Source organism: Ascaphus truei, chromosome 4 (genome assembly GCF_040206685.1).
Source record: "Ascaphus truei isolate aAscTru1 chromosome 4, aAscTru1.hap1, whole genome shotgun sequence".
NCBI lineage: Eukaryota > Metazoa > Chordata > Amphibia > Anura > Ascaphidae > Ascaphus > Ascaphus truei.
This window is the reverse complement of record NC_134486.1, coordinates 45,653,100-45,681,042: the sequence shown is the minus strand read 5'-3', so window position 1 is coordinate 45,681,042 and position 27,943 is coordinate 45,653,100. Positions and strand designations below refer to the sequence as shown.

At 39.8% G+C, this 27,943-nt stretch overlaps 1 protein-coding gene across 7 annotated transcripts in view; it reads right to left on the bottom strand.

Annotated features, from left to right (window-relative positions):
* The window catches only part of LPGAT1 (lysophosphatidylglycerol acyltransferase 1), a 104,574-nt gene that overhangs the window by 27,270 nt on the left and 49,361 nt on the right, over positions 1-27,943 (bottom strand). For all 7 annotated transcript variants that reach the window (XM_075595689.1, XM_075595687.1, XM_075595688.1 and 4 more), the window contains exons 3-6: positions 25,156-25,274; positions 22,765-22,860; positions 19,256-19,529; positions 10,180-10,306 (exon numbers count right to left, since the gene is read on the bottom strand). In XM_075595689.1, coding sequence (XP_075451804.1) covers positions 10,180-10,306; positions 19,256-19,529; positions 22,765-22,860; positions 25,156-25,274 — 616 coding nt within the window. The remainder of the gene's footprint in view (positions 1-10,179; positions 10,307-19,255; positions 19,530-22,764; positions 22,861-25,155; positions 25,275-27,943) is intronic.

Here is a 27,943-nt window from a genome sequence, read left to right as displayed (position 1 = left end):
AGCCTAGCCGCAGGTAGGAGACAAACACAACTACTATGAAAACTAAAAATCACACCAATAAACACTAGATTCAAATGCAGGGTCAATTTATTTTTTATTGGTAACACTGAAATAAACCCGGAAATAAAATGAAAACATCATAAACAAAATAAAATAAAACACTCAACGATATGTAGATCTATGTCTAAATACTCATATATTTAGCATTATATGGATTATTTTTGGGACTTTTATTGGCTTTTTCTTATCACTAGGCTGCAAAGAAGGACATTTCATGCATATGGTGTTAATGAAACAGGATAAATCTGTGTGAACATTGTACCATGTCGTGTACGGCACACCTGAGCAGGCGAGTTGTATATGTGACAAGGGCTAATACACACTGCAATCTAGCGGATCCATTTTTCACATCCAGAAGATCCCTTACATGAATAATATCCCATCTCAATCTGTCAAAATACATATCTTCACTCACGACCACCACCAAAAATGAATGTCAAGATGTTGTACTTGCAAGTTTTTAGCCCCTGTTTACCAAGACAAATATGCACATACAGATGCAGCGCTATGGTCGGCTGCGAGAATGTCCTGGTCTACATTGTGCAATGCCTTGACTGTCCACAGCGCACCGCACCTGTCTGTAAGAGACGCACAGTAACAGTCAGACTGAATCAGTCGCTCTACCTGCGCGCCTCCAACAGGCAATCGCACAGCTTTTATCATATTTTAATAACACCGTATTAAAGCAGTGGGTCTCAGGAACTGAACCGCATTAATTTCGGCGCCAGGGACCCCCTGCTTCCCGAGTTAAAGGTCACCCGAAGTCAAGGTAAGTGAGTTAGAGGCCTCGCGCACTCCCCGGCATTTAATTTAAATGCTTTGGGGAAGAGCGCGGGGCCTCTGTAACCGCCACACCCCCCAAAAGAAATCTCGTGCCTCCAGCCCCCCAGTTTGCGCAGCCCTGCATTAGAAGGACTTTGTTTATTTCTACTGTCCGAGAAGAATTGTGATGCCATGTTTCAATTCCCCACTTGCAAAACCAAGCGTTGACCTTAGATAACCGCTTTCCTAGACCAACACAGAAACAGACAAGGTCAGTGGCCTGACCTGCCATAAAACAATACAGGTATTTGGTAGTAAGTAATGGTAATGGTATATTGTCATAGTCATACGATTGAATTGACTATAACCCAGTTAATTTCCATCAAGTATGTTGATGTGTCTTATGTGAGTAATGGATCCAAAACGCAGCCCCCATGAACTTATGGGTATATCAAGTAGAATAATGGTGATCAAAATTTGTGTATTGTGAATTGTGTATCAATTCAATAGTATGACTATGACAATTAAAGTAACCGACAATATCTCATTACTTTGTTCAGCATCCTAAGTAGCACATTAGCCTGTCCTAGTTTTAATTGTTTTTATTATATTTTGGTCCACTTGATTGCATCAACTCCAACACTAATATATATTTTTTATCTATTAAGTTATAATAAAGTTTGTTTAAATCCAGAGTAGGTGTGCTTTCTCAGTGCAGCCCTTTATAGAGTCTCTCTGTCTTCCAATTTGATTATAACACTTACTCCCTGCTAACACCACCCCTTAGCTACCATAGTATTGGAGTTTCTTTATACTACATTTGATGGACACCAACACCCTCCTTGGCGTTCTAGCAGGGTACACACCCACCCCTTAGGGGGACCCCCTATTCCTTTATGGAAGTCCATACTGCCGCTCTGCATAGCTACAGAGAAGACACTTGAGCTTTTGCTGCCCCAGATGTAGCCATGGGTCTGCTAGAATGAGCCCTTCAGGCTACTGGAGGCTGCCTGCCTTGCACAGCATACATTTTCTTAATGATACAAAATAACTGAACAACAAGGTCCAGAGGGACCGGTGATTCAGAAAAGAATCCCTACTTACAAGCACTCAGTATCACTCATAAATAGAAAAATAATTTAAATGGATGAATGGGTAGTAGATAGTGAGTTGAATATATAGTAATATGTAGCGATGATAAAAAAAAACCTTTTAATAGTATCAAAATATAAAATATAGGGATTTAAAAAATGTCCAGTAGGCAACACCAACGCTGCTCTGGGGGGGTTTGAATAAGCCAGTGGACCGAAGTGAGCCTACTAGGAGGAAGTGAGTTTCTAAACCAAATCCACCCACCTATGACAACGCTACAATACAAGCTATATTAATTTGGTATACCGTGGTAGGAACGGTTCCAATGTGCATATACCGTGGTAATAACTTACAAATTTGCGGCGTTGACTGATTATTGTATAGATCAGAGTCTGGAGTTTAAAGAAACCCCCTGTGACGGGAGACCAGGGATTTACACCTTTATACCGGGATCATATCACTGAGCAAAACCAAGAAGTAAAACAAATTGCGATTTATTCCATAGAAACAGACGTACACACAATGGATTACAATATACAGGAGAAAAGACACTTACTGGGGGTCTGGGATACAAAACTAAACTTTCCTAATTGAAATAGTCCATAAAATATAGTCTTTAGGTTGACCGGGACTTAGCCCGAGAAGTTCTGGAACTCAAATCTGCATGAAGTTCCTGACGCCACCGCTGTATCTCTTCCGGTGATGCCAAAATCCCGTGACTGGGAGATTGTACCAAACGTCCTGGTACTCTTTTCAGCGTGTAGTTCCAGCCGCGACTGCTACGTTCTCTTCTCAGAACTTGGCCCTGAAAAGTGGTACTTTTTTGTACCTGCTATGTGCCCAATACACATCCTTGGATGTGGGCACACTGAGATCTATGGACCTTTGACTGAGCACCTTTGAGAACACCTGTCAGCATTCCTTTGGCCCATATTTCCATTGATTGTCGCTTATACCAGACGTGGATCCAGTGTCGTCCCATTGGGCGACTGCATGCGAGTCTAGTCGGGACTTGCTACAAACCGGTACTGTGTAAAAACTGCTCTGTTGCCTGTTGCTCTCCGGACCGGAGCGCATCTCAGTGAGACGGGGACGTATCATCGCGGGTTGAAGAGCTGACACTAAAACCTGAAATAGGGCTCAGAGGTAACCAGTCGGACATACCTTTATTGATAGCCTGCTTACCCATTCACCGTCACCGTCACAACCCCCTCCAGTGAGTACCGTAGTAAGAACGGTTCTTTTGGAACGGATCAACACAGAACATGGTAATAATGGTTACTATGGACAAGGGTAGATAGGCCAGGGTACAAGCTGGATAAAAAAGCACCAGTTGCAATAATTATGTTGCTGTTAACACTGATGTGTGGATGGGAGCAATGTATTATGCCAGTTCGACAAACCTATACATTCATTTGCTCGCCCCGGGCGAGTGGATTTAACATCGTGGCGAGCTCCTATTGGCCCAAGCAGCACACATGTGGTACTAGGTGGCGAGTAGATTTTTTTTGTTCGGCGAGTAGATTTTTTGGTGATTTGTCGACCACTGTATATATATATTTATAATATAATATAACACACACACAAAGTCCCTGGTATTCCTATTTATTGAGGAGTAAAGTATTCAACAGGTCTCTATTATAGGAGGCTTTAATTGAAAGCTATGGTCACGGAAAGCTACGGTTAACAGGATAAATCGAAATGTTGGATTTTCTTGCTGAATTAAACCTGTTATTCTGAAGACCGAGTGCCTGGACCTTTCCTATTTCTTGAGGAGTAAAGTATTCAACAGTATAATTGAATGGGGGACAAGACCATGCCAGGAAGCAAGATGCAAAACCTGCGCAATGCTCCACACATCGGGCACAATACAAATACCACACAGGAATCTGGAGTACAAGATCAGAGGAAGGTCCACCTGTTCATCCAGCAATGTCGTGTACCTCATCATGTGCATGAAATGCCCAAGGGGCTGCTACTACATAGGTGAGACGGGACAGGGGCTAAACAAGAGAATGAATCTGCATCGCCACAGCATCACACGCGGAACAAGAGAGTCCTGTTGGCTAACATTTCTCTGACTCTAGCCATAAGATGAACGATCTGAAGGTGGCCATACTCAAAGGTAATCTTAGAACACCGAAATAGAGACGGTTGCATGACTACCCATTACTACCCTGACTAAAGAGAACTCTTCCCATGAGTGCTAAAGGCTATGTCTATACATACTGCACTATATGAATGTACATTCAGCTGTCTCTTACACATATATATGTACAATGTAATACTATCCCTATATACCAAACATACTGTATCTACACAGATTCATAGTAATGCAACACCCTCTTACATTTCTACACCTACGTACACCATTGGTATACACTCCCACACACCTTTTGTAAAGCGCTGTATACATGTTATAAATTTATATTTACACACATACATACTATAACATCACTAACATTCAGGTACCATTTAACACCTTAAGGCATAAATCGCATACTGCACAGGAGGGAGGGATAGGCTTCAGTCACAGATACATTCCAAGATGCACTGTTTTTAAGTAAAACCCTTTCTTGCTTTATCCATTGTAACACCGCCGGAAGAAGAGATCAGTGTATCCAGAAAGCTCATACAAATAAAAGCATTTTGTTAGCCACAGATTTTCTATTTTTGTACATTCATTGGATTGGCTGGAGTTTCCCTTCTTTCTGCAAGCACCTGATAAGTATATATTTATTTATGCTAGTTTGAGTGTACCCAGCATTGTGTGTGTGTGTGTGTGTGTGTGTGTGTGTGTGTGTGTGTGTGTGTGTGTGTGTGTGTGTATATATATATATGTATGTATATATAGGACCATGTTATATGGTTTTGAAGCAAAAGGTGTGCTCATTTGCATGTAATTTCCCCTAATCCCTTGCTGCAATGGAAGCACTGTGTGCTGGTTGATAATTGTGAAAGGTAGGGTTGCAGATCTGTCTAAGGCCGTGCGTATAGTGCCCACATTGGGCGATGTCGCCCAAAAACAAATGCATTGCCGCCGCCGCCGCATGCGCTTATAGTAAGCGCGACGGCGACAATGCGACGCGAATTTTGGAAGCTGGCAATATTTGATTCATGTGACAGCCCCTGAACCAATCAAATGCCAGTAAGCCCGCGACGCCGCCGCAAAGCGAAATATAACTTTCGCTAGTGGTGACGGCACCCGTCCCGTCGCCGGCACTATACGCACGGCCTAAGATATGCAATTGAGCATACAGTAATACAGCTGAACCCCGTTATAACGCGGTCCTCGGGAGCCACCCGATCAGACCTCGTTATAACCGGGGTTGCGTCAATTTAAAAAAATGGCCGCCATGCGCCCAATCGGAACAAGGGAGGAAGGAGGGAGGAATGAGGCGCCGGCAGCCCCAGCACATTCCCCCAGAACTTCCCCTAGCCAGCACTTCCCCTAGCCCCACCACGATCCCCCAGCATCTCTCCCACCATGATCCCCCAGCACCTCTCCCACCACCAGCCCCAGCCCTTACCTCAGCAGCCCCACCACGACCCCAAGGCATAGAGGGACGAGGCAGGAGTGAGGCGCCGGCAGCCTCAGCACGTTCCCCATCAGCCCAAGTACCACCAGAGGTAGGGAGGGGGCGTGTGTGTGTGTGTGTGTATAAAGTTTGTTTTAATTTTTTTTATTATTATTAATTCGAAATAGAATCTGGACGGTCTGTCAGATGGAAAACTGACCAGCCTCGTACAAGACACAGGCGAAAATTACCTAAACGTCTGGATACCGTGGCTGTTCCAGACAGACATACAGGGGGTAAACAGGTCCACAATCTGGCAATGATAGAGAGAAATGCGTTCTCCCGTGGTAGTGCAGCACAAACACAAATAATGACACTAAAAATAAGAGAAACACGGGAGACATAGAGAGCCCCACGAGGGGGGCGCAGATGGAACCGGTGAGATCCCAGCCACCCCCTGTAAGAGATTGGCTGAAGGTGATAAGGCACGCAGCGGAACCACGGTGGAAGATAACTCCCTCCCCCCTTCCCCACCCCACCCTGTTTACCCTACGCGTAGCTTACAGATGTTTGTTTGTCTGTATGTCCCCCCCAGTCTGTACTGTGCATAGCTAGAATACAAGGACACTGGATTTTGTTCTGATTTTGTGATGGATAACAATGTATGCAATGCCTGATGTACATGTGACCTTCTAATAAAACTTAAGTTGAAAAAAAATAAAATAAATAAATAAATATTTGGGGTATACTTCGGGGTCCACACTCACACTGCGTTATAAGCAAATCCGCGTTACAGTGGATCGCGCTATAACGGGGTTGAGCTGTATTTCCATTTGGAGAATATATAATGCCCTAATTTATGTTACACAATAGTGTAGTCCTTTATTATACTTGAAGGATCTCAAGTCTATTCTTCAGGTGTATTTTACGAGTGCTGTTATTACAATAACATTTGTATATCCGCGTGTAATTAATTGCTCCCAGTTTAAAGCTGCAGTTCAAGCAATATCCTACATGTGTTTTTTTTTAATAAATCAGTTCTGTACTATAAGAAAATACTTGTAGCATTTTAAAAAAAAAAAATGTTTTAAAGACATTTTTAATGTTTCTAATGTAGGAAGCATTTCCAAAGTGACAGCCCCTGTCCCCTTCTGATAGGCTCTGGCTCTTGAGCCCCGCCCGCTCTCTAGCAGGGAACCAATTGTATCAAGTAACTGCAGTCAATCATATTCCAGGCACTACATTGCCCAAATTGCTGTGAAAGAACTGAATTAAATAACCCGGAGCAAGCGATTGATTACAGGAGAATGGATCGATCGGCAACTTAGCTAATCACTTGTCAGTGTGCAGATTGTATTGATGCACATATTGAATGGGGGAAAAATATATATATATTTTTTAAAACGGCAGCTTGAACTGCAGCTTTAATATGAATGTTCTTATGTAGTAATATTCATCAGGAAATAATTGTTAGCAGCAAGCCTGTTCACAAGGGAACCTTTACATGTATTGTTTATAAGCCCATGCTAACGTGTACCACTGATGCTATAGTACTAGCTCCTACCCAATGGAACAAACATATATGTAAGGGGAGGAAAAGGCAGAAAATCACAATACTCACACTAAAAAGATATTTTCAGTATTGGATTTCAATAAAGAATAACAATAAGGGGATATATAGAATTGATATAAACATAAGCAGTGGTCGACAAATCACCAAAAAATCTACTCGCCACCTAGTACCACACGTGTGCTGCTTGGGCCAATAGGAGCTCGCCACGATGTAAAATCCACTCGCCCGGGGCGTGCAAATGTATAGGTTTGTCGAACACTGAACATAAGGATGCCTATAGATTATTTGACACCAATAATTATATGTAAAGTTCTGTTATTTAGTTAACAGGTAAGAAACAACATAAAGCTGGTAAGCACTGTACTCAAAGTTTTTTTGTCCAACACGTATAACAAATGTGTCAACAAGCAGATTTATATGGACTTCACTCAAACACATTTAAATGCAAAGACTTATCAATGTATTTGTATATTTAGTGCATAACAGTAATCATTTCTAACTGCAATGTACTACAGAATATTTCTATAGTGAAGGAGAATGATTCTACAATTGAAAAGCTATTGTCAACACTAAACATTTAATTTATAATCCAATCATTTTAACAAACTATTTTAGGCAGGGTAGAGTGGCATTTTCCTTGTATTTTAGGGCTCTAACAGTCAAGGGTTATCTGTTCATAAACTCAGTTTTTTTTTTAATAACAATTTTTTTATTAAAATTCTTTTATTTTATTTATCTGTCACAGTCACAGATAAATTTACATACAGTAGTGTCGTGGGCCCACAACATTTCTGCTCATTATTTCCAGAGAAGGACCAATAAAAGTTTTCCTTTTCAGTAGGAAAAAGAATACGGGGAAGAGGAGGGGGGGGGGGGGGAGACAAACATGGGAGGGGGGTGGGGGGAAGAGGGGGAGGGGATGTGGGCTTGCCCAGAGGTGTCCCGGTGTAGCTCTCCAATTGTTTGGGGGGTGGCTGCTAGCATTACTCAGTTTTTGAACACAAAAGATTGACTTTACCCCTCAGAAAGTGCTGTGTATTAAACGTCTCTTTTTTTAGGATTTCTTATAAGAAATAACTCCATATATGTTTTGAGTGCTTGCACCAATGATAAACAGCACCAATGATAAACAGCAGGGCTCTTGAACTGCCAGCCATGTGTGGCCGGTGAAAGGCCTTGAAGTGGACTATCTGCTTCTGCTAATTTCATTAGAGTTGCACAGGCAGCTAAGTGCAACTTGGTTGACACAAACGCTCTAGTAAGGTAGTGTGTTTATATATAGGGTAAAGATGTTAATGTATTATAGTTCAACATTTTTAAAGCATTTATGTTTTAAAATGTATCCTAAATGACATTACATAACAGTGTAGCCGTCCTACGCCCAATTTCTTTTCTGAACCAGCCCCATTATGAAACTGGTTTAAGAGCCCTGATCTATGGTACAGTAAGATAGACAGCACAGTATCTTGTCCACAAAGCAATGTAACCACTGTAAAGGTGCTCAACACTTGAATATTAGTACAACCATGAAAAAATAAACAATGCAATTTAATCTAGATCAGTGATGCCCAACAGGAGGTTCATGAGGTGTCTCCAAGGGGTTCTCTCCAAAAAATAAGCAATGGCGGATCCCAGGCACTATAGTGTGTTCTTGAGGATACTGTGTACTTTCGTAAGGCCCAAAACTGCAACTTAGAATGGGTGGAATAGCTGTCAATAACAGCATGAGATTCCAAAGTTGCTCCCACAATGCTCTGCATCCATAGCAGCAAAGCATTGTGGGGCATAACTTTGAAAGCTCCCACAGTAATTAACAGCTATACCACCCATGTTGTCTGCACAAGGTGCCCTTTGGGGCCTTCTTTAACGTGCGTTCCCCCCACAAGCTCATGACACTATGCTGCCTGGGATCGATCAAACAGATTTGTTTGCAATAGTCTGATAAGAAGGCAATAACATTTATGAATTAGGGGGCCGCGGAACAAATATTTTCTAGTAGGGTGTGCACAATGTAAAAAAAAGTTGGAAACCACTGATCTGTATAGACATATTACCCATCCAATATGACCATCTCATCTATAACCACTATGAATCTGCCAAGAGTAGTATAATGCCGATCCGCTTTGAAAGGCGGTCATCACAGATTGCCTGTTAGAACAGCAGACAATTAAAATGTATGGAACAATTAAGTTTTTATAAGCACTGGATACGTTAATATATATTGTGTAACATATCAGAATATAATCCAACCATTACAGAATCACTTTAGTGTCCTGCTTGTCCATTCCAATATTAAAGGACTCAACAGCACGGAAATAAACTAAAATAGCTACCTAAAAAAATGTATAAGAAAATGTATAAAAAAAAAAACCTGCTCTGGCCTCAGAAAAGGTACAAAAATCATTTACTAACAACTAATTTACATTGAAAGAATAAATCACTTGTAGTTTAAACTTTTATCCTCACACATAGTCTAAATGAATTCTATGGGCTTGGTTAGAAAAATAAAAGATGAAAAGATGAGCTGTTGGACTCTAAAATGTGCTATTTATTTGATAGATCCTGTTGACCCAGAGTCATTGTGTGCTTCGATGAGAACTTTTCCTGGAAAGTACACCAGACAGAACAAATCTGTAAACATGCAAAATCAACCTGGAGCTTGCACTAGACTGGAATGATGCCATTACATCTGAACTCCAATACAGTCCTTAAAGGCACAACCCCCACCCTCCTACTCAAAATGTTTGGGATTTCCCAGATCTGAGCCGCACCACATCTATCTCCCCCACAGTTCCTGAGCTATTTACAGTTTTAAGTATTGGTGTCTCTGGTCCCTTTTGGGAAACCAATATGGTTGCCATCCAAATGTCACTACCATAGGCCAATAAAAGCCGCAATCTCAAAGTATGATATTGTGGCTACCTACTGGATGACCTGGCAGCCATCTAGGATTTTACTTTTATCTAAATGGCACATAAAAAAGTTAAGTATTACGGAAACCAGGGAGTCACCAGAGCTAGCAATACAATGGCTCAGCACTGTAGGGAACTTTCTGGCACCAATTCTGTAAACAAAAGAAATTGGGGGATTGCTGCTTTACCACTTAAATTGGTTTCCACTGGAAGCAGGCAGGCAGTAGGTACAAACAAACAAAAATAATGGCAGACTACCTACCTGTAGTACACATGTGTGACTATGGGTTGCCTGTAGCCCAGAATCCAGGTTTGGATGTCCATAGGGTCTGCGTTTGGGTAGCCAATGGTGGTGTCTATAACCCACTGCAGGCCTTTGGGTTTTCGGTCTAAAAAATGAAAGGGAGAAGTTCAGACGGAAAACATTTTGTTTCCAACCCCCATGAGCCGCAGAAATTATGGCTTTCCTTTTACTGCACCATGTACTTTTATTGAACCATTAGAAGTTAAGAATATTGTATTTCCTTTTTGCAGTCTTCTGCTAAGTCCCCATAAGAAGTAATACTAATTCTAGCCTTTTTTCTCCACGCATAATGTGATTTTGTTTTCCATTACGGGCTTTGATCAAAATAGAATGCTCAAGAGATATACAATAATGAAACAGAATGATTTGCAGAGATGCAGAGTTTTCAGAACTGTATTTCGTACAATATAATTTTACAGTATCAAAAAACAAACTATGTAATATTAAGTACAAGACAAAAGCATATACATTACTTGTTCAAAACTGGTTCTCACAAACATTAAGGTCATATTTCCTATATCAATAACTTTTTTTATTAGGGTGTCACCTGGAAATAAAAGGAATGGTCAAAAACGTTCAGCCTTACATGTAGAAGAACTTCAATATTAATATAATGCATGAATCAAAATACAATCTCCTGGCCACAAATGTAATTAAAAAAATATGTACCATTTGTGATTTCTACCAGGCAACAGCAATTGGAAACCACTTTTTTTACTAGGATGATACCAGCACTTCTGTTACTTATCACCACAGACAAATTAAAAGAAAGAAAATTAATGAATTACTCTGTCAACTTCTGAAATGAACTGTAAATTCAACCTTTCTACACATCTAAAAGGATGGTTGACAAACAATACCTGTGATGGAAACAAAAAGGAGCAAGGAGCAAGAAGTTCAGTTATGTTCGTGAGATACAGGAGGTACAAAAACCTTAAGTATTTTTTCCAGAAAACCAAAAGTAAAACCTATTCATCAGTCGTCTCTTTCTCACTGACGGAGAATCACATGAATGAAAGTAGGAAAAGCAAAAAACGTCACTTCAGAGGACTTGGTGAAAAAAGCAATAGTAACGTTTTATTGCAGAATTGACGTTTCGGTCCTGCCTGTCTCTTTCTAACCCCCATAACTATTCTTATACTATAATTGACTGTGTGGGTATGAATGGTAATGAACCTATGAGCGAGTCAGAATGGTCACTTTCCCATTACTTTTACAGAATGCCTGGTCCTGCAAAACAAACATATTCTTGCTACCGACTCCAATAACGTATGCATTCAAATATACTGTCAGTGCCATATATGATCAATCACAGATAATCAAAGAGCCCTGGAAAACATGCTCATTGCTAAAATACTTCGGACTGCAACAATAAGCATGGTGAAAAATATTACACAGATTCCAAGACATTACAGAAAAAAAGGAGGAGGGGTGAAAAAGGGTGTTACAATTCAGTATGTACAAGGTAATGAGAGAAGACCCATGCATGAAAACAGAACTAAGTCAGGAATGTCTCTCAACGGAATTGGTCCGACATGGAGACACGTACATCTCTTAAAAAGGACATACAAAAATGTTAATACTTCAATAAGCAATCCCCTTACTGATCCCTTTTGATGTTGGTGTCGTACTATGAAATATCCTGCTTCAGGACTAAACACCTTTTAGATTTCATTAAAAACGCTTATAAAAAGGAGTATTCGATCCCTCCTTGTTTTCCAGTTATGCAAGGCAAAAGAAATGTTCCAAACAATACCACAATGTTCCCTGAACATCATGTTAGGATAAATGAGTAAAAAGATGTACTACAGTTCATAAAAGTTCATAATGAAGTACTCAACTAATGTCTGCCTATTGTGCCAGACTCCCTTCATACCATTAGCAGTATACTTTTCGCAGTTCCCATGATTCCAAAAACTAACACACTAAATCATAATGCTGCCAAGATTTGAACACGATACAAAAATGTCTATACACAGTAGGGATTCCCCAGTCATTTTCATTGGAACATCTTCAAAGTTCATTTTCAGCTACTTAAGTATTGAACAAGTAACCCAAACCTAAAACATTCATTCCCGGTCATTAATATTTAATTTAAAAGGGACAGCTGGATGTGGTTTTAATTTTGGCTCTGGATTCTTGAGTAAATTAACAGACAATGACAACCCCAAACATTTATACTGAAGCAATGCTTATTCCCTTACAGGCATTCACAGAACAATGCTATAGCCACAATTCTATCCAATCTTCAGTGGTAATAATGCGCACTGCAAAAAAAAAAGTTAAATACAATTTAGATTTTTCAACGTTTTTGTAAAATAAGTGAAATTTTTTTTAGCTGGTGCTTCAGGTTTCTAGTTTTGAACTCTACGCAATTTTTGTTATTTTTGTAATTATATTTTAAAAAATTGCATAAACAAGTGTAATACAAATATTTTAACGGAGCATAGAAAGCATCATCTAAATAAACGAGAACATGCTATAAACAATCAAAAACGTAGTTTTTTTGGCCATCACACAAGGGTAGTTTTTTCTGGTTTACCGGTTTCAACTGGTCTGTATTAGTAGTATTGCACAGAGCAATTTAGGGGTTTGTGCAGTATAATATTGTGCATAGTAAATTCTCACTATTTTGCAATGGTGTCCATTCCGGATTATGACATTTAGTTTGGGTAAATTGCTCTACAAGTGTTGAACAGCCTCACCAGTATCTGGCATAGCCACCCCAAATGAACACAACTCTGAAGATAAGGATATTTAAATTACTGCAATATGGCCACACTGCGCTTTATTTTTTACTTTATATTTTAATCTGCACAGGGAGACTGCGTCAGAGACCCCTGGTTTAACTGTTCTGGAACTGCAAATATGTGGCAGTTGGACACAAAATTGCTGTGGCAAAGCGCTCAGCCTGATAACCCCTTAAAAACTGAGCATTTGTGCATGATATAGCCGGTATGTACGAAAGCAGGGGTGCTCAACTTCCATCCTTAAACCCTCCCCCACAGGTCAGGTTTTCAGAATATCCCAGCTTCAGCACAGGTGGTTCAATTATAGGCTCAGTCGAAAACAGAGTCTCTGATCGAGCCACCTGTGCTGAAGCAGGGACTGATTGAGCCACCTGTGTTGAAGCTGGGATATCCTTAAAATCTGACCAGTTTGGGAGGGTGAGGGGGAGGGCATGAGGACTGGAATTGAGCACCCTTGTACTAAAAACAATGAAAAGATTAAAATAGTTTTGCACTTGTTTAAATATGCTATAAAAATCAGTGTAGATTTCATACGCATTAGTATTCAGCCACTTCATTTCTCCTTTCCCACGTTGTTGATTTCCATTCACATTGGAAATATATATTTTTGTTTAAAAAAAAAAAAAAAAATATGGAACTCATGCTTCAACATTTTATGTATCCATTTTGGGAGAATGATTAATTCTATAGCTCGATTTTGTTTTTGCTTGGTGGAGCATTTTTATCTCATGCCAGAGAAATCAGACACCTGGTCTGGAAACATTAGCTACATCAAAGGATGAATCACTAATAGACAAGACAAAGAAAGCTCCACAAATATGGAGGTCCAAAGTAAAGACTAATGTGGGCCATCTCCACAACCCTTCACACATTTCCTTTTCTTGCTTAGTGAAACGGATATGTATGTTGAAGCACAAACCTGAAGAAGGGGCTGGAGTGGTTCTGAATTCTCTTGTAACATCAGTTAGCCGTTTAAAGAAGCAATCCATTGGGGAATGTTTTTTTATTATGGGATTTAAGCAGGGGATCTCCGGAACTGAACCCTGTTCATTTCAGCTTGGAGGACCCCCTGCTTCCGGAGATACTTACCTGTGAATTAAGTGCTGGTAGCTGATCTCCTCGGCTACCAGGGTTCCCAATATGTCCTCTGTTCAGAGATCTCAGGCCTTGCGGGCCAATAGGAAGCCGTGACGTAATCGGTGCGGCTTCCAATGTGCCCATGTGACACTGGAGCTTCAAACTTGAAAGCCCTGCTTGCTGAGCCAGAGCAGCTACCGCCACCTATTTCAGAGGCAAGTATCTCCAGAAGTACGGGGTCTCCAGAGCGGAAATTAACCAGGATCAGCTCGGGAGACCTCCTGCTTCAATTCAATATTTAAAAAAAAAACAACTTTATTTTATTTTATTTGCCAGCTGGCATCATTCTTTGCCCTAATTTTAGTTATTATATAGTATATATATTATTATTATTATAGTATATATATATATATATTTTTTTTTTTTAAATAAAATACAGTCTTTATTCAACGGTTAACACCACATCACCACCATTCACACCAAGATATGTTATTGAACATGAAACAGAACATTTTTAGGTGCGTAAATATGGAAGTAGACACTGCTGTACTTTACAAAGATTACCTATTTTTTCAACATTGATTTACAGTAACACTGGCATTTTGGTCCATAAAATACACATGTTAACTCCATATATCTACATTAATGCCCGGACAGAATATCATTCAATATTTAATTTAAACGTTTGTTATGTCATTTTATGTATGTTTATTGTTGCATTCTAAAGATTGCTTTTAATTTCTGGAAACAACGTGGTCAGAAGAATGTCAACTGGATTTCAATTTTTGTATGTCACTTCTTTTGTCACCAGACACCGCTGTTACATCCATCATTGTCCCCAAGTCCAGCAAAATGCAGCTTCGATCAGGGGATGTATTTCATATACTTGCTGTCTTAAAAGGCATTGCACAATTTACCGCACTGTATAAACACCTCTTAAAATCGATTCTTCATTGTGCTTTGCAATGGACAGTAGCTGGAATACTATTACAAGGTCAGATGATCCACGGAACATTTGTGCTAAACTATTTTTAATACCCACTGCTATCAAGTAGTCTTTGGCATGGTGCCTGATGCCAATCAAGTAATGATAAAAGACAGCATTATAGGTACAGTACTAATACAACTAAGAACTTCTAGTGAAGTGTAAAAGGTGACCGCACAGTGGATGGCCAGTGTAGAACCAATGTCATAAAAGCATAATTTTTTTTTTTTTTAATGAGGTTCTAAACTATATTATTTTGGGAAATGTAAAACTGATTATTTAGACCGTTTACTGAAACAATAATACTTTCCCAATATATTGCCATCAGCAACTGTAGCTGGTAGAAAGGTGTATAAGATATACATTTCATACCACACCTAATGTAGCCATTTATGATTATGGGATAATCCAATAAAGACATGCTGTGTGTATATTCATGTATCGTTGTGCACAGATCCCACATATGAACTCAATACCGATGTACACTAAAAAGTATACAACAATTAAGGATGCTCTCAACATACAATGTCATCTAAACTAAATAAACTAGTATGGGGTAGATGCTGCTTGAAAAAGAACTGTTCCCAGTTCTGAGTGAAAATGTGTCCAGGAGAATGAATCAGCGCAGCTCAAATAAAAAATAAAAAAAGAGAGAAAAAAAAAATAGTGAAGCACGTTCACAGAAAGCTTCAGCAAATTCAATGGTGATGTATGCACTTAAAGGTTTCTTTGCTCCTCCGCTCCTACAGTGGATAACAGAACGATTCTGTAGCCTCTTCTTAAAAGATTCAACTTTGTTACTCTGATTTCTTTTTTTTTTCTTACACACTCACATACAGACTATACTTTAAGAGGGACCAGCTTGAGCACTTTTCGCTTCCTCCGGTGATCGCGACTGGCACCGCCGTTCCAGCCGGTGTCCTACATCACTTCTGGTGTTCAAGTGCTCTTCAGATACTGGTCCCGCGGCAACCCTATGCGTTTTGCAGGTAGTTCCTGCTTCCTCAGGGGTTCTTCATACCTTCTGTTATCCACTGAGGGAGTGGAGGAGCAAAGAAACCTTTTAGTGTCTGGGCTCTGCCACACTAAAGTAGCAAGAAGCTGTAAGCAGCTAACTAACCTGGACACCTCAGAATTGAAAGACCTGTCCAGTCACTCAGAAGCCAAGGGTAAATATAACAACATTTAATAGGAAAACAAAACACAATATAATTTCTAAGCTTTACATAGCTGGAACGGTGTTAAACAAGTAACCAAACGTCTAAAACTGTTTCATAGCAAAGAACCAAATGCATGATTTTAAAAGGAATAATAAATATTATATATACAATGGCGAAAAAAAGTTGTTAAACCCGAATGATAATTAAAGAAATTCCATAGTTTTTCCACGATAACATTCTTGAATCAAAACCAGACTTCTCTTAAATATCTAATAGGGATTATATTAACCAATTCCATGTCTTTTGAAACAAAATGATGTATGAATTAGACAAACATGAGTAATTAAGAGTCGGGGTATGTGCAAAAGTAAGTGAAACCCTTGTTTTGTCAGCTAAATTAAAGGGGATAATTAGAATTCGGTGTTTAAATAATTAGGTAAATTTTCAGGTGTGAGTTTGTGAGGCCCCACCTTATATAAAGATCAGAAACTTTGTGAGTTTGGTATTCACAATACAGGTGTGTGGAAACACATCATACTACAATCAACAGAAATCCGAGGACCTCAGATAAGCAGTTATTGATGCTCAGAGGACTATCTTTGTGCGACTATGATATTGCTATTGATTCCTTCCTGAGAATAAACTCACTTGTTTTAATCAGCATATCCATCTGGATCTCCGTTTTTGTGTGCTTAGAATGGTGCTCTCCTCTCTCCTGTAATCCAGGTCTTCCATCTTCAATTCAATTCTCCGGAGACAGCACGTACACAATCTCCCTCTCTTCCCCGCAGCACAGTGTTTATTGCATAACCCTCATTCTCCTCTGGATTTATTACTGAACTGAGTTTAATCATTTATTGGACTTTAAAGGGTACACTGTCACCAGAATAACAATCATTTGTGCTCATTTTGCACATGGACCGTATCCCCTATTGCTCCACATGATTCAGTACTTTGATATTTCTATTGCATCAATTCTGCTTCAGCTGTGCAGCACTAATTCGAGACATTCCGTTTCGTGACTTTTCGAATGATGCTCATCAGTCTTGAAAATGTTACAAAACTATTTGTAACGATTTGGGACTCCACCAATCCACTGTCAGACAGTCTACAAATGGAGAAAGTTCAAGACCACAGTCACTCTACCCAGGAGCGGTCGTCCTAGCAAAATCTCTCAAAAAACAAACTGGTAAATTATCGAGGAAGTCACAAAGAACCCCAGAGAAACATCCAAGGATCTGCAGGCCACTCTCATCTTGGCGAATGTGAGAAAAAGGAAAAGACTGAACAAGAATAATGTTCATGGAAGGATGACAAGGAGGAAACCACATTGGTGCCCGTCTGAAGTTCACTAAAGAGCACATAGATGATCCACAAGACTTCTGGAATAATGTTCTCTGGACAGATGAGTCAAAGGGTAGAACTTTATGGCCTCAATGAGAAATTATGTTTGTCGACCAACAAACTCTGTATGCGAACAAAAGAACCTCATCCCAACTGTCAAGCATGGTGGTGGGAGGGTGATGGTTTGGGTTGCTTTAGGACCTGGACGGCTTACCATCATTGACACAAGTAATGCATAGAGTGTAAAATAAAGAATTTACACTAGATTCCTTTCACAACTGCACTCAAGTGTACAATAATATATATATATTCAGACTTAAGTCATGGAATCTCAATATTCCTTTTGAGTGGTGGCGTATGTAATTTTATGCCGATTTGAGTTCCAGGAGATCCCGGGCTAAGTCCCAGTCAGGGTAAAACTCTCCCATAGAGTTCCCTGCACCAAGGAAAGTCTAGTTTTCGACCCCAGTCCCAAAGTAAGTCTGTCTTTTTGTCTGTATTTTCTGTACCCTTGTGTGTAAACGAATTTATGCTGAATAAATTACAATTTCATTACCTTGTTTTGCTCGATGAAAGATCCTGGTAAAAAAGGTGTAAATAACCTGGTCTCCCGTGACACCCACTCAAAGTCCGGACCTAAACTCCATCGAAATGTTGTGGCAGTATCTGAAGCGAGCTGTCCATGCAAGGACGCCCTCAAATGTCACCAAGTTTAAGCAGTTCTGTAATGAGGAATGGGCCAAAATTCCTCAAAACCGATGCGAGAGACTGACAAGCACCTACAGGAAATGCTTAGTTGAAGTCATTGCTGCTCAAGGGGGCCACCAGGTATTGAATCTAAAGTTCACATCATTTTTCACACATGAATGTTGAATAATTTGTGGATAAATAAATGTTGAAAAAGTATCATGTTTGTGTGTCATTTGTTTGATCAGGTTATCTTTATCTATTATTAAGACTTCGATTAAGATCTAATAACATTTTAGGTTTGAAATATGTGAAAATCCTAAGGGGTTCACAAACTTTTTCTTGTCACTGTAGGTTTAACTTAAGGAGCAAAATTGGTCTCAGTGCTTTGTACCAATTGGGGTTAACCCATGGCTGTCCCATCAGCTACAATGTTAGCTGGAGGTGGCACAATAAAAAAATGTGCTAAAAAGTGCCCGTACCGTAACATCCGTCTACACAAGCAATCCTTAGCATACATATTCAAGCAGCAATCTTACCTTTCCCCAAAAGATTAACTGAGCCACAGGTTAGAGGTCCAGCAGAACAAGACTGTCCTGGTTTTACAATCAGGAGGTATAGAGCTCTAAAGTACTGTACCAGCTTTCTTTTTTTAGCATGGCAGTGATGGTTGATAAATAAGAAGACTGTCTCTTTTTACAGCATTGCTCTCCAGCATGACTTTGCTGGGGGCTATATTTATTTCCCAAAAAGTGCAGACACGAGCATCATTTCTGAAAAAGGTGTTCCACTAGTCCTAATCAAGTAGGCTTACCTCTTCACGTAAGCTTTTTTGGTGAAAGAAAAGATCTCAATTTGGAGAAATTCAAGTCTGCCATTCATTTCCCAAATGTTTTGATTTAATCTTGGCCTTGTGTATAGGTCAAAATATGTAGCTATATTAAATGGGAACGCCTCTCCTTTATATTAATTACATGTTTAATTAACAAACTAAATTCTTCCACAAAAAATAATCTGTATTCATTTCTTACCCATTAAAGCTACATCTCCGGCATGAAGTGTTCCATTTTCCTGCTGTGCTAGAAGTGTCTTCAAGATAACTTGTGTTGCCCCCAGTCTTGGGAGGGTAACATGAGTAAGAAATGGCAAGTTATTTTTCTTGGCAAATGTCTGGCTTGTTTCCCTTCTTTTCCTGAGAAAGCCGCCCTCTGGAAACAAAATGATCCACTTACGATCCCTGTTCCTATAGTACTTTTCAAGATGGTCCTTGAGGAGCACAAGCTGTTGGTCACGATAAGCTTTGCCCTGCAACACAGAACCACAGATAAGAGGAAGATTAGTACAAGACATCTCACCTGTTACGGGTTTGTTTTAGGTTGTGATGTCATTATGGGATCAACATTTGTGTTCTTCCCAGATGAAAGTGTAGTGTTCACTAACCTATGAGGTTTGGAAAGCTCTGTAGTTTCTACTCTGACAAGCAACTAAAAGGGATGTGGTATATCTCAGTTTTCTTTAATAACTCTGACTAACAAACCCCTGCTTAAACCTGTAAATTAGTGAACTAGACCAAGCTTGCTTGTAGCAGGTACTTTTTTGTACCTATTATTTCAGTTTTGTTCTCACGTGTTATATTGTTGTTTTTGTTACATGCTCATTATAGTGTGGTGCGGTATATGTTGATAAAACACCATTTAGATTTTGTACATCAATATAATATCATCAATAAAACAAGATGAAGTATCAGGGTGCTTCTAAACAAAGGCAAGACATACTCGACAGCATAAAAGTCCATAAAGCAATCTCAGGGCACGCTGTACAGCGAGGTTCCTTTACTGAGCAGCTATCACTATCCTGGCACCCTCCACCCTTCCACCCACACATCTACTACGTGCGACAGGAAGCGAGGAAGGAAGGGGATCACAGCTCAACGACCAACAAAAACAGCAGCCCTAACTTTCAGGGAGTCGTGTAGGAGGTATGGTAAGGAGGAAATAAGGTGCAATGATAATGAATGGAGAGGGAATGGAGAGGAAATGGGGTAATACACAATGGGAAGCAGAGAAATGGCAGAGAGAGAAGCAGGGGTGTGGGGGGGAGAGAAAGAGGGGGGCATCAGCAGGGGGAGCAGTGTGTGCAAGGGGTGAGGGGCTGTGTGTGCGCGGAAAAATAAATAAATATAAAATTTACACAACTATTTATTTTAAATAGTTTTTGCCGGGTTAGTACACATTTTGTCTGGCAAGTGCACAGCAGGCATACTTTTCCAGTTCTGTATGTCATTCTAATGATGGCCACTAGATGGTTGAATCACTGTCTGATCACTGTCTGATCACTGTCTGAACAGGCATTAATAAATTGTGTTAAGATATTCTCGGTATGTGGAAAGCCCTGAAAATTACATGTTGAGCCAATAAGATTAATTATCAAAAATGGTATCCCTACTATTCAAAATAGCTTTAGATACATGTTTGCAGGTAATATATATCACCCAAATAGATTTTCTACAAACCAAATCAAAGTTTTGTTTTTAAATTGTTCTAAAATACAGTTTTCTTTTTTAAAGAAAAACACCACGTCTGCAGTCAGTTTATTTTTTTTGACGTGTTAACACTGGTCCCAAGCTCAGAATTAAAATGTAGTCAACGCTGGGCAGAATAGCATGCTTTAAAAGAATCACAATTCGGATTAGTCTGATTAAGCACTGACATTCTAAACTTCAAAATGAAGTGGCACATCACATTACCCAAATGAATACTCACTAATGGCACTTTGTCATTAGCATTGTTGCAGTTACAACAAAAAAAGCAAGAACAGTAAGAATAAACCATCAGGGCCAATTAAAAAAAATGTAAAAAAATTATTCATCTAAGGTTATTTGCTTTCAGCTTTGTAATTAGTATAGCATTGCTAATCAAAAATATGCTTCATATTTGAAGTAATAATTCTATTAATTATGCAAAACTCTTGAAAGGATTAGGCAAGGATAGTGAAGCTGGAGATTGGTACGTGCTGAAGCAATGACTGATGTGGAATTATGCCATTCATAAGTCGGTAGTAACAATTAATTTATGGCATATCGCACTGCAGTATCATATATAGTATTTGCAGGTCACGGATACAGGGATAGGGCACATCACTGAAGCTGGGGTTTTAAGTAGGTCTATTTTGCCAGGTGCAGGCGGTGATGTTTCTTGTGGTTCTCAGATACTTCCGAAATTTTCCAACACCGTACACTAGAAGATTTGCATGATGGCTAATTGTGTCAGACTTTTCGTTATTGGCCATGCTTTTAATATACAAGAACCTAAAGCAAGTGTTACTGATGCCGCGGCTGTTGTTCAAACACATCACGGCGCCGATTTTGAGTTCTCTGCCGTTCCCCACGCAGCCAATCGCCCCAGGCACCCGCGTTTATCGCGGATGTTTTGTTTGAATTTCATGAATTCTGTTTCTTCGTTTGCAATAAAATGGATAAATTGTAATGTGTACAGTACTGTGCTACTGTGTCAATTTCATGTTTTTAAAAGCCAGAACACTAAAATTCGTTTTTCTGCTCTCGCCGCGCTCGCATCTAAGTGCGGGGAGGCTGGAATTCATCCCGCGGTTTCCATTCGTGATTCCGATGTACGACGCGTGAAGTGTTCGAATAACGGCCGCTGCATCAGTATGTTTATTAAATTACTAAAATACTCAATTGATAAGCTCTTTGGCATCAAGGGTTGATCAAAAAGACAACATTTCAAACCCCAGTATGGTCAGTAGCAATAACAAAACCCCACTTCAGCCAGTCCTCTACAAGAATATAAACATTTGAATTCAAATAAACTATTTTCTTCCATTTCAAAATTGCAATTGGAGTGACAGAAAGTTGGTGTAAAAATGTTGTGCAAACCGTTGGACTGATGTTATATGGTGAAAAAATAAAAATAAAAATGCACCACTTTGGTCATGCAAAATTAATAAAAATAAATAATCTCTCTATCATGAAACTTGCAAACTACACAGTGCTGATTTATTTAGCTGTACATGAAACCCTTCCAACTGCTTCGTTCAATAGCTCATGGAGGCAGCGGTCATTAAAACACCACAACTATTATATATGTTCATCTACTATATCTTGTGCTATTAAATGTTCCAAGGCCATCCAATTGTGAAAAAAAATACATTGGTTTCACTTTAGTTGTCTCCTGCACGCCTTTTCACTTCAAGCTATTTTCCCCATGGGTCATGATTGAAATCCCAAATATATGCAACTGGCTGTATAGGAAGGGAAGAGACTACTTTATTTCTGATCTATGCCATCACTGGGGTGGGTGAAAAATAGATAATACCACCTCTCTGAGTTCCTAATGGGAAAACTCGAGATATTTAAAAATGATTGTGAAGCTTTAAACTGGTTTATTTTTTTTTCTAAAGCATCCCTCACCAAGATTGAATAAATTAAATATCTTATTTACATTGGAACATTGGTTCTTTCACTCAGCTCTCAGTATATTGTTTACACAAAACAATAATGCTATCAAACGGTTATTCTTACCTGTCGGATAAAGAAATCACCATGCACTAGGGACACCACACCAAAATTTGTGTATTTAAATATATGGTCCATTAGCCACATCATTTGTTGAACAACCTACAAGAGATCCAAAAAGTAAAGAATTACTATATTTTAATTAATGCTGGAAGAACTTATAGAAATGTGTCACAAAGGCACCTGCTCAAGTTCTGATTGAGCCCAATGTATACATAGAAAAGTATTTAAGTAGGTTGTGGTCTTAGATTCATGGTCTCATTAATGTTTCCAATAATCATTACTTATACCTCTGGCTTCTGCTTCTCATAAAATAGCACCTGTCTCCTACTCAACTGGCAACTAAAAGCAACATGTGGGACAGCGACAGCAGAAGCCGGAGGAAATAGCAATGAATCTCAAAGCACCTTATGTCTTCCAGTGTCATCAATGACATCACAAATCATCTATAGTTGCACCTGGACTCCAGAAGAGAAAATAAGGCAGTCTCAGATAGTTTAATTTACATGTTCCTGGTTATTTAGCTCCACTGTGGTAGAAGAACATTATTAAAATTGTGCAGTCTGCCTATAGGGGCCTAATAGTCATATTCAAATATAGGGAGCTAAAATGATCACTCATCTCGGTCTTGTACAGATTTCAATTATTTGTTAATCTGTATATCTAGGGTTTAATACGGGTTGGACCTGGGTTAAAAACAATGAAGTGAAATTATGTTTAAATACATTGGGTGCTGGAAAAAAAAAAAGTGCTTAGGGTTACCCAAAAAGTTAAAATAAAAATAAACAGCCCAAAGCACAAGAGGATATATTTCTAGAAATATACACCTCCTAAAGTAAAACGGAAATTTCGTTTCAAAAAGTTCTAATCAGATAACAAACTGAAACCTTTACACTGCATACAAAACAGGGGATTTAATGGAGAATACTCTGCACGTTTTGTTATTGAAGGACAAAACGTCTTTAGTATGCTGTAGTGTTTAGGGTAAATATATCGCTTAAAAAGGTGTTCTCAAATTTTCCTTTAAATGTAATGCTAAGAAATTGATTGGAGGGCCATGACAATTTCTTAACAGTTAATTTTTAAAATACTGGACCGAAGTTTGAAAAGCAGTTTGCCCCAAAATAACCTTCAACCCATATCTGCTACGAGATTGAGATTGCAAGTGAGAGCTGTCAAACTGAATTTCAGTAGGATCGGAGAGCCACTATTTGAGAAACTATTAGTAACTCCTCCACAATTCATTTAAAAAAGCACTTTTGTTAAAGGACAGTTATCCATATGATACAAAACACTTGTAAATGAAAGACCGCTAGCCAGCTACTGCCCCATGATGTAGCTACCACATTGTGGGGTCTGGCACTCAGGGGGCCCATGACCCATGACATAGAGGCTACATTATGGGCTTTCTGCTCATTGTCTAGTGGAGATTGCGTTCTGCGATCCTGTAGAGACTTCCGTGCGCCTCATCAGTGATGTCCCAATCATGTGGTCGCTACGAGGAGCAGTCATGTGATCGTGAGATGCCAGAGGGGCTGTGGCCCTCAAAAGGGTTAATACACTTCCCTACATTACATTTTGAATTCTTGCATTTCAATGCATGTTCTGCACAGCACTGCACAAATGGTTGGCAATATAAAAACATAAATGGCACAGCAAATACAGTTACTATTTTATCAATTTTTTTTTATTATACTGTATATATTCAACTGTCACTTAAAAATATATGTGGTGATGTCAGTTTACACAGGAAACATTTACCACAGTAAAGATATTAAGAAATGTATCCGGATCACGATAAATCACAGGAACACATAACACTTAACCTGCATGGTTATGCTCACTGGTGCTGAAGCACTCAATCATTGATCTGCTTTTTAAAGTCACGCCCCATAATACCTTGCGTAGCACTATTCTGAAAGCAGCCAGCGCTCGGATTGACAGCTGTACTACTAATGCTGTCTACATGCGTAATCTTTCTAAAGGGCATCTTAAAATAAATCCCCAGCATTCTAGGTTCATGGCACTAATATTTGAAACATGGATTGAGTCCACTTGGACATTAACAAACACATCCTTCATTCAACGGTCCTCACACTGTAGATTCTGGGTGCCTTTGTGTTATAAACCAGTGATGCATCACATGCATTAAGCAGCATTGCATTGCCTGATAGAAAATGGCCAATAAGTGTTTTAACATTAGAGGTTTTGTTAAATTTGTATGTATAGCAAACATTCAGCACATATTTGCAAAATAAACATTACATTAATGCTAAAGATCTACTGCAGAAGTTGTAGCTGTTAAGTCAACAAGCAAAAGTACAACTCAATGTACTATTGAAGGAAGTCTATTAGAGGGTTATAGATGACTACAGTGTTTCCCCAGAGATAGCATACCGTGCCTTTGTCCTGGAGGCACATCATAAGTGTGCAGACGTCTCCGGTTGCTTGATGGTTCACCAACATTACTGCTTCGTCTTCTGTAATTGCATGTACGTTGTCTCCCCATTCAACAACTGTAATCACAAGAAAATCCAACCATTACCTTTACAGCTCAGTTTTATAAGGGCTACTAATGTTGCCCGATAATAAAAATGTAAGCGTGCTGCTATTATAATGATGAACAATTCAGAGAATAGTTCGGGTGAGGAGGGCAATTTACCTCAAAGATTAGAAGCTTCGCTTTCGCAGGCAAAATAACAAACTGAGCAGGGAAGACACTTTTAAAGAACATCTAAAAGTACTGTAGTATTAACAAAAAATACATTTGGGAAACCGCAACAAAGAAACAATTTGCCTGCTGCGAATAAATCATGCATTAGCATACTATCTTCACCAATAAAAGCTAGTGGCATCTATCTCAAAGCACAATGGAATAAGACAGAAATATTGACTATTCCACAAAGACTATAAAAGGAAACTATGTCCCACTAATTCATGTAAGATAAGTAAAATATTAGAATATTTCTCCCCCACCCTTCATAGCCACATATATCCGCCGTGTCTCTGGACCACGTGGAACTGCAGGCTAAGGCCCCACGGAGCGCCTGGCAGCACGTGCCCTAGTTTAAGCAGGAATCTGCGGTCCTAGGGTCGCGATGGGACGCGCGTCCAGAGAAGAGCAGGGGGAGAAAAGACAAGATTTTTGACGTCACATGGCTGGTTTGCCTTCATTGGTTGAACCGCCGCCGTGACGTAGCCAGCGTACAGCCGCCACGCCAAAAGTCATTTCTTGTCTTTTGGCAAAGGTGGTCGTGCATTGCGCTTTCTGCAGGCGCGCGCAGGCAGTGACTTTGGCCGGCTCCATAGAGGGCCGTATTTTGTTCGCCGCCGCACTCGAGGCTGCGATCAGTGGGGACGAGGCTTATGTGAAGTGCCTTGTGCTTAAAAACAGACCGCATGGCATTGTGGGACGCAAGTATGGAGGCTCCGGCGGTGAGTGACCGGCACGCTGCCTTCACACAGCCTGTAGTTCCAATCCTTCAAGCCGTGCAGTCCAAGGAAGGAGGTGGCTTTATAACCACTCATCTGTCCCTTTGGTGTTTTCTAGCCTGTATATATCTATATCTCGGCATACTCGCTTTAAATATAGGCACATGCTATTAATCATTTGCCTTTAAAAGTGAATACCGTGGATCGTGTGACCTCCTCTCCCTTTCTTTCTATCCATACAGTTCAAAACATTAAATCACAAATACTTAAAAGGTTTAGATCCAGCTGCTTATTCAGGACATCAGATTACATTTAGACATGCCATGTCATTTCAGACCTGCCAACTGGTTCCATTTATTTTTGACATGCAAGTCTCTGGCCCCAACACCACCCTTTTGATAACACGTCTGGTGTCAACCCAAGCCCTCAATACCTGGTATGATCACACAACCAGTCATTATATGCCCTTCCAAACGCATCATGGTGCTCCTGCTCCCCCGTATGAATGGCCCTCTTTTCATGGCTCCCAGTGTGATTTCAGCACTCCCAAAAGAGACGACAAGAAGGGGGTTTAAGGGAGGACCCTGCACGTTGGCAGTTGTTCTACGATCGATCCTAGTACAAGCTCTTTTCCACTCTACAGCTACCAAAACAGTTATCAAGTCTAGACATGCCTGGATTCTTAATGAAACCTGCAAACAACTGGTATTTTTAGACTCTGTGAATGGTATTTATGGTATGCAAAAGAAAAAAAGTGCAGTCTCATTTAGCATGTTAGATTATATTGGGGGGTGGGAAATAAATAATGAAGAAACTCAGCCAGTAACATGAACTGGCTCACAAACATAATGCATCACAAAGCCACAGTAAAAGAAAATTATAGGAGCAGAAACCTATTGTAGTAAAGTATTAGAGGGAATTAACAATGGATGCCACCAAATAGTGTAGGAAAAAAAAAAAGATATTAAATATACCAATGCCTAAAAACCATGTATCTACGGCCTTTGTACTCTACTACGGGCCCACCGGCACTCAAAAAGGTTAACCAGCTACTAAAAAAGGTCCAAAATAGAAAGGATGATGTCAAAATCAGACCAAATGCAGCAAATTATTTGGATTGCATACAAAAGAAGCACCTCGTTTATGCGAGTAGACAACCGCAAAGAACATTTATTAAGATTAAATGAAAAATAAAATATTGCAATAAAAATAAAAACCTATACATCACAAATCAGAAAGGACAATAGATGCAGCTATAAATGTAATCAGGTCGCATTGCCCGAGGCAATACTCACAACGTAATGGCGGAGCTCTCCCTACTTTTTTTTTTTTGCCCACCCAGGTATAATCTTGTTGGACACGCATTATTTCCATCTCTGGAGACCCTCTGTAGCGCCGGTACGTCCCCTCCAGAGGAAACAAAATGGAGGTTTAAACCTCCCACGTCCTGAGGGCCAATATGACGCCGCAGCGTCATCAGTCGCGGCTTCCTATTGGCCCCCGGGACACATGGAATTTAAATACACAGAAGTACTGGTGGCACCTTTCCCGGTAAGTTCTCGGAAGCCAGCAGAGCTGAAATTAACACTGTTCAGCTCTGGAGACCCCCTGACTTCCTTCTATTAAAAAAAAAGTGGGGGGTGTCATGATGTACCTCTTTTGAGATAGGCATCTCTAAAGAAATCTTGTGGCATCAATTTATATAGATTTTAGGTTGATTGGTAAAGGGAAACTATCAGTAATAATGGCAAGA